Source organism: Solea solea, chromosome 14 (genome assembly GCF_958295425.1).
Source record: "Solea solea chromosome 14, fSolSol10.1, whole genome shotgun sequence".
NCBI lineage: Eukaryota > Metazoa > Chordata > Actinopteri > Pleuronectiformes > Soleidae > Solea > Solea solea.
In genome coordinates, this window is record NC_081147.1 from 13702528 (window position 1) to 13715777 (window position 13250).

Here is a 13250-nt window from a genome sequence, read left to right on the forward strand (position 1 = left end):
GCATACGGAACATTTTAGCTCTAAATGGACTAATTTAACAGATAACAGTGTTGCCAGCAGGGATATCAGATCTTTCCTGTTCAGCCTCATATCTCACAGACTGCAGTAGATATCTATCTGACAATTTCCTAAGTCTGGAGAGCATCACATGACTGTACACAGGTTCATATTGATGGTGTTATTATAATCATAGACAAATCACAGGCACTGCTTAAAAACGCACAGCAGCCTCAGCCAGCACGATTCTCATCTATCTAACTTATTTATCAGGCGGAGGTGGAAAAAAAAAAAAACAACAACAAAACAAAGGCCTTGACGAAGAAGGGATGCAAACTCACAGGAGAGAAGAGTCTCTGTTCTGCCTTTCTCTGTCTCTGCGTCTCTGCATATATATGCGTCAACAACAATGAACCGGAGTAAATTTCCACAAGCGCAAGCACAAGAACTTTGAACTCCTCATTATTCTGCGCCTCGGAGTTCATTGAAAAGCGACATTGTTTCTTTAAGGTTGCACTTGCAGCCATCAGCGGGTCTGTGCATTGTTTGGGGGGGGGAAGAGAGAGACAGACAGACAGAGAGTTGACGCTGATATATACGGGGGCCGCAGACAAAGTTGCGCACATTATCAGTGGAGCAGCTGCAGAGGAGACAGCAACGTTAAAGCCAACGAGTCGTGAACGCATCCTTCCTCCAAACATGGGTAAGAAACTCCTGCTACTACAGAGACCAACTTCATTAGCCTTTAGAATGAAAGCCTATTATGACCAAATCTGTATTCTATTATATGTGATATAAACAACACTGTGAGAGGCAGGGCATCAGAAGTTTTTTCTTTCCATATTTTCTTCTTTTTGTCAGTTAAGAGGACGCTTCTCACCGTCGGATGCTCCACTTGTATTATGAGGTTTATTTCATGCTTGAGATGACAGGCTTACTTGGCTTCCTCGGAGGAGCCTTGTCGCATTTGCTTTTGGTCGCAATCTTTCTCCATATTTAAAGAAAGGAGCTTGGCCTCGGCTCTGCATTTCCTACCAGAATCAGGCCTGTATTTTTATCTGAGCGACAGCAAAGTCTACACACACACACACACACACACAGTTGTTCACGCTGGTGATGTCATTAATTAGTTAATTGGCAGAAGGTGTGCGAAAAGGCACGCGACCTAAGACGTTTGGAACTGCTCTGTCGTCTCTGTTTTCTTAAGTTGTTTTTATTATTATTTTTTTCTTTTAATTGAGTTTTACATACATACATTTTAAAATAATTGTGCACATTACCGTTCTCTATACTCTGGTATGGTAGAGTAAGCAATGAAATAAGAAGGGGGAAAAAATAAAATAAAATGTGTGCCATTAATACTGTTTGTATGGAACATTTTAAGCCCAAATTACAGATGAAAACAAACAATTTCCAGACCAGTAAGAGCATAATAAGTAAAACCAAAAAACATCTGTTGCAGCTCATTATAACTGTAGCAAACATGCTCTTAGAAATAAGAAATACAAATCATTTATTTTGAGAAATGTTGGATGTTCCTTCAATTATCTGTCTTTACAAAATAATTTTTCAATGCCATGAGTTTACCATTGTTACATCTATCCAGTCATGTATGGTTGGTTTCATCCATCTTTTTGGTCAAGGCTTATTTCCCTGCTGCTCATAGTAAAACTCTCTATGTCTTTAACTTCATGGGAGGGGATATAACCTAAGTATGTGTGTAATAATTGCTCTGCTATATTTGGCTCCCATTTGAATCGAACAATAGTGAAATTAACTGTCTGTTATTAACTAAATTCCCTCTTCCACACTATGGTTAAGTTGTGCTTTGTGAATGAGCGTGATCACAGTCGCCGTCACATGAACACAGCCTTATAGATGTGTTCAATTTAAGAGCCATCCATTTGCCCCCATCCTGCCATCTGTGTTTACTATAATGGTACCAACCAGTCTGCCTGTTTCTACTGTGTGTGTGTGTGTGTGTGTGTGTGTGTGTGTTTTTCTGTGTGGATTCATGCATGCAACCGTGTGATGGCACACATGCACACAGTTGCATTGTTTGTTTATAGATTTGCTTGTTTTGTTTCCCCCTCTCTTCCAGCACAGACAGCACACCACTATCACTTTCTTGTGCCTGTGTCTCTCCAGAAGGAAATCTGTGTCTTTTGTGCGTGTGTGCGTGTGTGTGTGTGTGTGTGTGTGTGTGTGTGTGTGTGTGTGTCAGGCATAGTGGTACCTCTGGCCTTTTGTTTGTGTGACATTGGTGGCCCTTGTGCCCCCATGATGGTGTTGGACAAAGACTGTTGTCTCTCCGGTCACAAAAGCGGCTTCTCTCCTTGTCTCACTTTGCCTCCCCTCTCCATCCTCCCTCTTTTTTTCTCACACTCTCCCCGCTGGCGGGTGAATGGAGTCAGGGTGTGAGCTGCTGGGGTCAGAGCAGACAGCATCCCCATGCCCTTGGCCCTGGGCATCCATTCAAACAGCACATGACTATTAAGGAGAATGCACAGCTTTGCTATGTGGACTGAAGCATTAAGCATTTGTGCTGCATTTTGAATGTTCCGTTAAGCTTTGTGCAATAAAATCTTACCTGCCTTTTTAGTTTTATCTAGGAATGCAGATAGTTTCATGTGCCCTCATTTGAAGATATTCATCTCTGGAGGTTTCCGCCATCACCTCAAGGAATTGTTATGGGTTTTAAACACCATTTAAACATGTCAGAGTTCCTGTTCCACTGTGCACTACTGTTCATGGGAAACTATTTTATACCAAAGAAGCAATTGGTATCTTGGAGATGAATCGTGTTGGCATTGTGTAATGTGGAATATCCTGGGGAAAAAGGAAAATATGTTGCTGTCAGTTTATCCAACAGTCAATCCACTAATGCAATGTTTGACAGCTCTGATAAGTGACACATTGTGTTCATTAATCATTCTTCCTGGTTTGAGCTGACTTTTTCTCTGCTTTATATCACTATGAACAAAATATCTTCGCTTTGAGACTGTGAATCAGACGGAACAAGATTGTGAAGAGGGCACCTTTTGTGCTGTCATGGTGGATATTTAATAGCTTTTTGTTGATATGTGAGAATTATTATCAGCAGCGGTGTGCTTTCATCGTCTCATCACCACGGAATGTTTTTCAAACTTCATAAATGTTGACACTCTGCCATTTATATTCGATCGTGCACAATATGTACGTGAGTATGGTCTGGCCACATAGTGTCGGTTAATAACGTGCCCCCCGATGTCCATGCTGTCCACAGGTTGCTATGACTGCTGTATGCGCTGTTTGGGTGGAGTGCCGTACTGCTCCCTGGTTGCCACACTGCTGTGTTTCTCTGGCATTGCCCTCTTCTGCGGTTGTGGGCACCAGGCACTCACAGAGACAGAGAGACTCATTGAGACTTACTTTGCTCGTAACCTTCAGGACTACATCACCCTTGCCTACATGTAAGTAGTAAAGACTTACTGGCTAACTTTCCCTGGGGCTGTTATCTCTATTTTTAAAGGTGTGGATTCTCTGCAAACCTTAACTTTTCTCTTCTTTTTTTTACTTCTTTCTCCTCTCTTTATCAGCATTCAATATTTCCAGTATGTCATCTATGGTTTGGCCTCCTTTTTCTTCCTCTACTGCATTGTGCTGTTGGCAGAGGGATTCTACACCACCAGCGCTGCCAAGCAAACCTTCGGAGAGTTCAGGAGCACCATGTGTGGCCGCTGCCTCAGCTCCTCGGTGAGAGTGCCCAGAGTGGGACAAGGGAAAGGGATTTGAGAGATTGGATGGAATTAATAGAAATATCATTCCCTGGTGGGTGCTGAGCTGAAAATCTTAAGGCTGCTAAAAACCTTTAGGGACATGAAAGAGATACAGTGTGTGTTGAAGCACTTTTTGAGGGGGTGGGATGGACTGAAGGAGGAGAACAGATGGTGAGATCATAAGTAAAACTTTAAAAAAAAAAAACCTCAATGCGATCATTGAGTCCCAGCTTCATTACTCAAATTACATACATTTATTATGATGAAGCACCACAACGTTAACCCTGTTTTTTCCTCTCCACGCAGTTTATAGTGATGACATATGTACTTGCTGTGCTGTGGCTGTTGGTGTTTGCCTTCTCCGCCCTGCCTGTGTACTTCTTCTACAACATGGACGCCACCTGCCACACTATTGACGTTCTGACTGAGACTCCAGCGAGTATCAACCAGCTCTGTGTCGATGCCAGGCAATATGGTGATGAAGCAACTCATGTTTACACCCTCTCACCTTAAGCATATCATATATTCTACATTTTTCGTACTTAATAAGTCGCTTGAAAGCGGTTGTTACAGTTTATTCCTCAGAGCTCCACTATTCAAATCATGAATCTGCTTTTTAATGTGTATTAATCTTTCTGTATATTCCTTCTAACATCATCATAAGATCATAAGCGTTACTTTGCTTTTGTAATTGTAAAATTATAACTGTTTTGTACATAGTGATCCGTTACGCTACTTATTACAGGGTGAAATATCAATATTACAGTAATTTATTACTCAGTAATGTGTCACTGCTCACGTTCTGAGTCTTGGTAAAAAGCAAAAGTGCCCAGATTATTTAGAAAGTGCAGTACTTGTTAGTCTAAGAGTACATCATGTGGCCTGTTTTTGAAAACTTCAGTGTAGTCGCAATATTTTTAACTTTTAATCTAATTTTAATATCCATATGTACATTAACCGCCATTTACTCTTTACATTCCTGTAATCGAGGAGGAAAAGGAGCAATAACCAGTGTTAACAATTGTGTACAGGGTGGTAAACAAAAACAATGCTGTCCCAGGAGATAAGATACCCACCCTAGCAGGCAAATAGAAAAGCATTGACAATGGCAGTTATATCACTAGTTTGGGCATTTTCATGACATTTGTTGACCGCATGATAAAATAAATGTATTTAACTGTTGATTTTTAACAGGTCTCCTGCCATGGAATGCAGTGCCAGGAAAAGCCTGTGGCATGACCCTGTCCACTGTTTGCAGGACCAGAGAGGTAAGAAACAGGAATCTGTTTTACATCCTAACATACGTGACATAAAGTTGACATCACCACTGTCACCAAATCTCTTGCTTTCAGTACCAAATGACCTATAACCTCTACATCGCTGCCTTCATCGGAGCGGGCATCAACCTCTTGGCTCTGGTGAGTGATTATGCTTCAGTCGGGGTCAATTTGGATGCACATTCATCCACAGCGTGGTACAACAATGGCCGCTATGGCTCATGTGAGTTAGTGACGCTCGTAGTGTGGGCGGCGAGGCATCTCCGGCCTCCATGACTGATGACTTCTGCACTGTTGCTCTCTGTTCCTCTTTGTCAGCTGCCACAAACACCGTCATAAAGTTGTAATGTCTGGTAGTTTCCAGCCGCGCGAATGGTGCAACAATTATACTCCGCCATTACAGACGATGTGACACGGATGATGTCTTCCATCAAATGAATGCCATTAACAGTCAATCATATGTATTTTCATATCTGTGGATTTTCTGGACGTGCGTTTGCTCTTCACTTCTGTTCTGACACTTCCTGTGTCTGCTTCTCCTTCCATAGCTCACCTATACTGTGTCGACCACCTATAACTTTGCCGTTCTGCGGTATCTGGGGAGAAAGGGAATAAGTGCACGGTGTTAGGCTCACCCACTTCCTGTCTGCTTTGTCACCACCAGCAAGGGGCTGTAAAGGGAAGACAACCATTCTCTTCTTCCAAATCATCTGCACAGAACCACCATGAATTTATGAAAATCTTGTCTTTTATATTTTTACTTTCCTAGGGAAACATGTTTTTTATATATATATATACAATATATACATTTTCCTTTTTTGTGATGTGTTTTTTTTTCACCAAATATTTGTAAATCGAAGCTCTTGCTGAGGTTAGTGTCTCATATTAATTTCAGCTTCCCATCGCATTAAAGTTGTGTCACTCCTCTAACTAATTAATATTTGCAAGAAATAACACACGGCCAACTGGCAATACATGTGCAGCTTCCATGCAGCTGTTAATGGAGAATAGGGATTAAAGGGTTGCTGTGGCTACCTTCCCTCACATCTGGTTGCCATGGTGGCAGACAAGTGTGCATTTGCAGTCTCATGCTGACCTCGAGACTTTTCTCACGGGCTGGAGAGACGCCTCAACAATGGAGTCATGCTTGTGTTGAAAGCTAGCCAATAAGGATCCAGCTCCGGGGGCCACCTGCACCACGGGTCTCTGCCAAGGGTTGTATTGCATGTCAAAGGAGAGGGTGCTCTGGACAAAGAGAGGTTAGACCTCTCTGCAACCACAATGCAGATCTTCTGGGGACCACAACCACACACAACCACACACAACACATCCACATGCTGCTGCATGACCACGACCCCCCATAGATAAAGGAAATGATGGATTCATAGTAAGGGGACTGAGGGAATTCCAGGTTGTCTTGAATAGTTTCTTTCTAACAAAGGGACATATTTGTTAAATTCTGATCTAGAACGGTCTAAAATTGTTTCTCATAATTTCTGAGATGTCAAACGCACTAGGTGCTAACTTGGAGTGACCTCTTATTCGATGCATTGTTGAGGTGTGTGACTCCTTGGATCTGTATTTTCACAGAGACGGGACAGCATTGTTTTGTCTCTCGTACTTTATTTAGGTTTGAGTTGTAGTTATTGTATAACAGTTATGTTTACTCACTGTAGATGAATTTAAAATGCTTTTACATTACTTATGACTAACAAAAGCCTTTGTAACATAATCAGTAGTTTATTCTATTTGGTTGAAGCTTTATCCAGCTGTGAATGGTAGGTTTAAGTGCCAGTTGGTTGTTTGATGGCGTTTTTTTGTGTGTGTGTGTATGTGTTTGTATAATTTTTTTTTTCTAATAAAACAGAATATTCTTTAAAGTTGTTGTGCAGAGTGGCTATAAAATCCTGAAAATGTAGTAGGTGTTTCATCCTTGGCTTCCTGCCACAGTTATGGGCCAAGGTGTTTTGTAAGGTGTGTTGTATTCTCTCCTCTTGTGTCCACAGGTGCACTGTGTCCTGCAATTGGCAGTGAACCAGGTGTACCTGAGGAAGCGGAGGCGCAGGGCGAAAGACGAGTGGAAAGGCTACAACCTATGTGGGAGGCTGGAGAGGGACGCAGGGGAAATTCTGTCTTCTCCATACCCTGCAGAGACATCATATGTGTCCTGTTTTGCTGCCGACACTTTCAGGGATAACCATCAGAGATGAAGTGCTCGTGAAAGTTTTATTTTCTACTTTTGTGTTATAGCTTTGTAGCAATTGTCAAAAAGATTCCCTTCGTTATGTTTTCATTAAGGCTATTCCACATGATAAGTTGTGAAACGGTACAAATACAGTTGGAGTGTTTTTCTTCGTTACTGTGCATAACCGCTGAATATTTTGTCCTTATTTACTCCTGTATTTGACCAATGTCTGAATATATCATAAACATCGAAGACTTTAAAATCTATCTTTTGGATGGGGGAAAAAAACATCCTGCCTTGGACGAACTAAACAGTATGCAGTGCATGCTTGATATCATTTTTAATGAGGGGGAAAATAAAAATGCAGTGCATGCTTGATATTCTTTTTTAATGAAGAGGAAATAAACAGTGCTCACTGTCTCATGGGTCTCACACATACTTGGTAATTCAGTGACATTCAAGGTCTTGTGTGATTAAATTCAAACAAGGTGTGTGCAGAGTAAAATTTCAAAAAATTGCATTCCCTGATGTCACTGTGAAATATAGAAATGCTTGATTTCTGCATTACTGCTCATTAATTGGGACCTTATCCCCACACTGGTGAAGTGACTGGAGAAAGGTGGGGAACATAAGGTACTGATAGATTTGAGTGACCCATTTTTGTTTTAAAAATAGTTTAAAAGAGCTTCTGTTTTCAGACCTCAAAAGTAATTTCAAAAGCCACATACTTTCATGTATTTTCAAAAGGTATCGGCACAAAACAACAGCCAAGACGGTGTTTCGTTTTGGTACGTTGCATGATTTATTTGAAGCCAAGCACTGGAGGGTATTCAACACTTTGCCAGCATGTTGGCACAACCAGTCTTATCCTCTGTAGTGCAAAAAGAGGAGTACGAGAAGTTGTCGATTAGTTCAACACACAGTCGTTCACACAACCTGGATCACACTCGTGGGATGAGCACAAAATGAGACAGACGTTCACTGTCATTTTGTTCGTAATTAGAAAATGAATGCCCGTTGCAACTGACATAAGCCATTAATATGGATAGGCCAAAGAAATAAGCTTTTACATTCATAAATATTACAGCATTATTTAAAGAAAAAGAAATACTGACAATAGGTTGCAGTGAGAGAAGACATGGACAACATGAGAGCAATATACTGCAGGGTTTTGATGCCAGCTTATACAGTAAATACAGTATGCGCTCATTCGCAAGTATTCTAGATTTCAGGTAAACACGGTGGTAGGCTACATTATCTGAACAGTTTATAAACTGAAACATTACAGTGAGAACACAAAGTAATCTGTTTAATCTAGACTGCATTAAGTCAGACAAACTTTCAGCCCTGATTTTTTTTTTTTTACCTTGAATTATGTAGCTCTGTTCTCTTAGAATGCCAAACTCCTTTCACAGTTAAACTACCGTTCGTAATCTGTGAGTACCACTAGCACATCTTATAAAACTTTCATCAGTGAACATAAACACAAATCAATGAATTTACAGTCCTACATGAAAACAAGGAACTCGAACCATGTAATTATGCCAATATGTCAGTACCTGATTAGTCTGTTCATATTCACCTGCATACACATTGATATATATGATAGTTTCAAAAGCAAATAATGTGATCTCAGAATGAGAAACGACAAAATAACATCAACACAAGAGACAAAAAAAAAAAGGTATGAGAACATGGGGCCACCATGAAAACCGAAGCAATTTTGTGCATTCAGATGACAAAACATAATATCGTATTTGTGCAACAGGTTTGGTTGGTGCAGAAACATAAAAGGCTATTCAAGCAGCAACTGAAATACTGAAAATAATCTATTAAAACCGTATCGTACTCAGCTCAAAGCACTGAAGATCAGTCATATTTTCTAATCCCTTACAGATAAACAACACTGCTCTTTGACTGAAAGCCACCAAACCAAAGGGACTTATTCAAATTCTTCTTTCTGTAAAAACACTGGTATAAAAGTAAAGTACCGCTCAGAGGAATACAAGTACACATCCAAGTTTTCAGAATACTATGTTGCAAGTTTCACACAATGCTGCATGAATAGAAAGTAAAGGTGACAGTGACACATAAGTCATAGCTATCCTTGTGCTCATGCTACTTCACATTCACCTGAGACCTAAAATGACCACACTGAAAGCACAAAGTGCATGTAACTCAACGGAATAGGCAGAGCTTAACAACTGTAATGTTAGGTCCTGCTACACTGTAAAATGATAAAACAGACATAAGACAGTAACATCAACCATGGCTCGGAAAATGAATACTTATTCTAAATATTCTCATCTCAGCATATGAGATGCACCGACTTTAACCTGCCCCTGATTACACACAGAACACTAATGTAGAAAGTGTAGAAAGAAAGACTAATATCTGTTAAAAGGAAAATGTAAATGGATGCTTATCAGAAAAAAACTGGACAGGAGCTCATCAACAACTGCAGTGTCATTTCTGAACTTTGAGAGTCAATAAACTTAAACTAGTAAACAGAGCCATATACATAAATAATGACAAATAAATATGATCCAATGCCCGTGTTGTAGGCTTGATGCCTCTTGTGTACTGTGCAGTTATATGAATGGATATTTTAGCATTTCACAATTATCAGAATCTTTTTTTATCCAACTGATCATAAATGACGTGCTAATTTGGCTCTGACGCAGCCACCACTCTCTGTACTCAACACCAAAAGCAAATAAGAAAATACATTTAGGCTAATACACCAGTTGCTCATTAAATCCTTGTTTCGCGGAAGCTTTAATGTTCATTTATTTCATTATTAATGTTGTTTTCAGAGTTATTGATTTAATTTAATGGCCATTTTGGAGAATGTGGTGTTTGGAGATGTTGACTTGTATTGATATAAATAGTGTGGACAAAATGATAGAAATGTTTGTGTTATGTTGACTCAAAAGTTTTCCTGCTGATGTGTATTTGCTGGAATTCTCAAATGTTGGTCTCCCTGATTGCTAATAAGTACCATAAACTATATCAGTCAACTCCTAACACAGAAGTGCAGTCAGTGGTAATATATCTATTGATCAAATGCATGAGAGCACCACTACCGCCTGTACCCAATGCTTGCAGTCAAAGCTGCAAAATTAAAACTCACAGTTCACTTCCAATGGAAGGCAAACAAGAACATCTTCCTTTTATATGCAGAACTCATCCCGTTTCCTCGTACCTCAGATCACACTGGTCACTGCTAGCATATTTAATATAAAGAGAAGGTCATGTTGTACTCAGTCCTTCTCTAAAAATATTGTAAAATCCACTCGTGGATAGAAAGTCAAGCAGTTACAAAACCAGCTGTGTTGCTGTGCCAAAGGTAGAATGTGCTCTTCACAAGAGCTGGTCTCTGTATTAACTGAAATTGTAATTCTTCTAATTAAAACAAATGCTTTCAAAGCACTGTTTGATTAAAAACCCCTGCATAGGAAGACAAAGCTGAGGCTAGGTAAAATGTTCTTGTGCAACACCAGTGAAAGCAGAGAGGGCACAAAAGAGGAGTGTGCCTGTTGCAGTGTGCCTGTACCTTGGTTACAGCAATAATTCAACAATCTAGACACCAGCTGAATCCTTCGCACCACCCTTCTTGCAGAACCTGTATCTTATCCATATTATCTTTAGTGAATGCTGCTCAGTACCTTGTACCTACAGTATGTACCATAAACAATATCTGAATGGCTCTAAAAACTGCCTCAGGCAAGTTTAAGCCAGAGAAATTAAGACACGGTCGATTCACATCTGACCAATCAGCAGCAAGATGCACGAGAGGATTTGCGGTTGCCATGGAGATCAATAGTACTACCCAGAAGTGCATGGTCAATCTGGTCCTCAGCAGCCAGAACCTCTCTGACGGCTGCCTCAAATGCAGCTGTGACATTAGTGTCATCCTTAGCACTGGTTTCAAAGTAAGGACAGCATCCATTCTCCTCACACCACGCCCGTGCTTCGTCCTCCCCCACCTCCCTCTGCTCCATGTCTACCTTATTGCCAAGTACCACAAAAGGAAACCGCTCCGGGTCTTTAACGTCCGAGTAGTACATAAACTCCTTCTTCCAGCTGCCAAGGTTCTGGAAGCTCTGCAGGTCGTTCACAGCAAAAGTGAGCAGGCAGCAGTCGGCGCCTCGGTAAAAGGGCGTGCGCAGGGACTTGAAGCGCTCCTGACCGGCTGTGTCCCAGATCTGAAGAGTGACAAGGCGCCCGTCAACCTCCAGATCCCGGTTGAGAAACTCCACACCGATGGTGTGAAAGGACTGGGAGTCAAAGCGGTCTGTGACATAACGGTTCATCAAGGAGGACTTGCCCACTCCTCCGTCCCCAAGCAGAATGACCTTTAGCAGCAGGCTCTTTCCACTCATCATGCTTCCTACCACCTAGAAAGGCCTCCTCACTGGGAAACAGCCCTCCACACCTGGTGGCAGACCAGGGTCAACTGTACCTAGAGGGAGGGGGAAAGTACAAGTACAAGACAATCAAAAGTGTACATCACTGAGCTAAAGTAAATGAAAGATTATGCTTCCTCAAAATGTCCCCATGTTATTTAAGCTCTAAATCTGATTATTATAATAGTTCATTGTTATTATCTAATTATTTACAAAATTGCTTAAATTTAAAGACGTATGGTATTTCTCTCAAATCTGCAAATGTGAAAACTTTTGGGAACAATATTATCATATCAATATTAAACATTCAATATATGTTCTGGGTTAAAAAAAAAAAAGGTTTTAGTACACAGGGCAGCATTTATCAAGTATCTGAGAACAAAATCAGCCTATTTTGAGACAATAATCTGCCAATACAAAATTGTAACAGCTTGAACTCTAAAGATGATACACTGCAGTTCATCGGGGAGAAAACTGTCATCCAAGCAAAATAGGTGCTCAATGTCAAACGATGTCTTTCTGTCAACAATGAAAACCATGTGTGACAGGTTTAATGGTTGACTCATTTTGGGAACATTATAACAAGGGTGAATGACCAAGATGTCTGCCAAATGTCTCTGGCTAAAGGGTTCAAGTGGACGGGACAACTATAGCCTTTTTGCTGACAACATGACAGTTCAAGTAAACCAATTTATCAGTCAGCCAAATTGTACATTATTTTAATAAAAGGCACCAGCAAATTATTATTGAATTAATCATCCAATCAGGACTTTCTTTTAATATTTGTAAATATTCAAGTTCTACATTATTATTTATTCAAACTGCAGTACAGACACATAATGCAAACTGGAGACACACCATAAAAGTTATTAATGTTTATATATATGTTGGGCGTCATGATCTGTAAAGTACTGCATTGACCATCTACATGACACCTGACCTAACGTAACTAGTTTGGGGAATAGGCATTACAGTAACTGATAAAGGAAAACATTCATTGTACAATATATATATCATATAATGTGTATATTATTTATTTTATTTAGGTATTATTTCTTTTTACAACGATATGGACCATTGTATGTGAAATAACGTGAATAGATTGAATTGATATGGGTCCTACGCCACAACAACAACAAGGGCGAGCCACTCTGGACACGAGACATGCAGACGGATAAAACTCATGAAACTGCTTCAGCAATGGTTTCTGTGATAATGCACATCACTGAGTGCTTCCTCGGGGAGGTGAACACGTGAGGAACAACTAACAGTCTGCTACTTGAAAACTTCCCTGCGACAGACATGACACTGTCTTTCTGTGCAGCAGCTTAGCAAGCAAGCTAGCCGGCTAGTCTGACGGCTTGTTGACATTCCAGACTGACCAAGGCTAACCGTTAGCCTCAACACATATGCGACTCTAAAGAGTTTTAAAAGCCTTGTAGGCAACAAAAGAACAACCGTTGCACAGAGGAGACATGTCTGTCAACGAATGCAAGCGACGGAAAGAGCAAACTCTCTATATTTACACTCACCCTGTTCCTGGCAGTTTGGGGATGAGTGGTCTGCCCCGTTGCCCTGCATCTGAGAGTGTCGTGACGTGCGCGCGTCTATCGTGGAGCTGCAC

At 40.6% G+C, this 13250-nt stretch overlaps 2 protein-coding genes across 4 annotated transcripts; one reads left to right on the forward strand and one right to left on the reverse strand.

Annotated features, from left to right (window-relative positions):
- Positions 1 to 415: 415 nt before the first annotated feature.
- Positions 416 to 7637, forward strand: plp1a (proteolipid protein 1a). Of its 3 annotated transcripts, XM_058650122.1 has the most exons (7): positions 416 to 700; positions 3263 to 3449; positions 3576 to 3732; positions 4062 to 4230; positions 4950 to 5023; positions 5108 to 5173; positions 7039 to 7637. In XM_058650122.1, the coding sequence occupies exons 1-7, from the start codon at positions 697 to 699 to the stop codon at positions 7240 to 7242; spliced, it is 861 nt and encodes a 286-aa protein (XP_058506105.1). In that variant the 5' UTR covers positions 416 to 696; the 3' UTR covers positions 7243 to 7637. The 3 variants fall into 3 exon arrangements, with proteins under 3 accessions (XP_058506105.1, XP_058506104.1, XP_058506106.1); XM_058650121.1 differs by lacking the exon at positions 416 to 700 and having other exon boundaries at positions 3244 to 3449; XM_058650123.1 differs by lacking the exons at positions 416 to 700; positions 7039 to 7637 and adding an exon at positions 5581 to 6912 and having other exon boundaries at positions 3244 to 3449.
- Positions 7638 to 7995: 358 nt separating this feature from the next.
- On the reverse strand, positions 7996 to 13232 carry rab9b (RAB9B, member RAS oncogene family). The gene is made up of 2 exons (XM_058650124.1): positions 13159 to 13232; positions 7996 to 11682 (listed from the first exon to the last, which is right to left on the reverse strand). The coding sequence occupies exon 2, from the start codon at positions 11603 to 11605 to the stop codon at positions 10994 to 10996; it is 612 nt and encodes a 203-aa protein (XP_058506107.1). The 5' UTR covers positions 11606 to 11682; positions 13159 to 13232; the 3' UTR covers positions 7996 to 10993.
- Positions 13233 to 13250: the final 18 nt, after the last annotated feature.

Bases quoted from the DNA above. Each gene is read 5' to 3' on its own strand.
- rab9b (XM_058650124.1), bottom strand. From the start codon at position 11,605: ATGATGAGTGGAAAGAGCCTGCTGCTAAAGGTCATTCTGCTTGGGGAC.
- plp1a (XM_058650121.1), top strand. From the start codon at position 3,244: ATGTCCATGCTGTCCACAGGTTGCTATGACTGCTGTATGCGCTGTTTG. The intron at 3,450-3,575 runs GTAAGTAGTAAA...TCTCTTTATCAG, and splicing joins TACATCACCCTTGCCTACAT to CATTCAATATTTCCAGTATG. The intron at 4,231-4,949 runs GTGATGAAGCAA...GATTTTTAACAG, and splicing joins TGTCGATGCCAGGCAATATG to GTCTCCTGCCATGGAATGCA.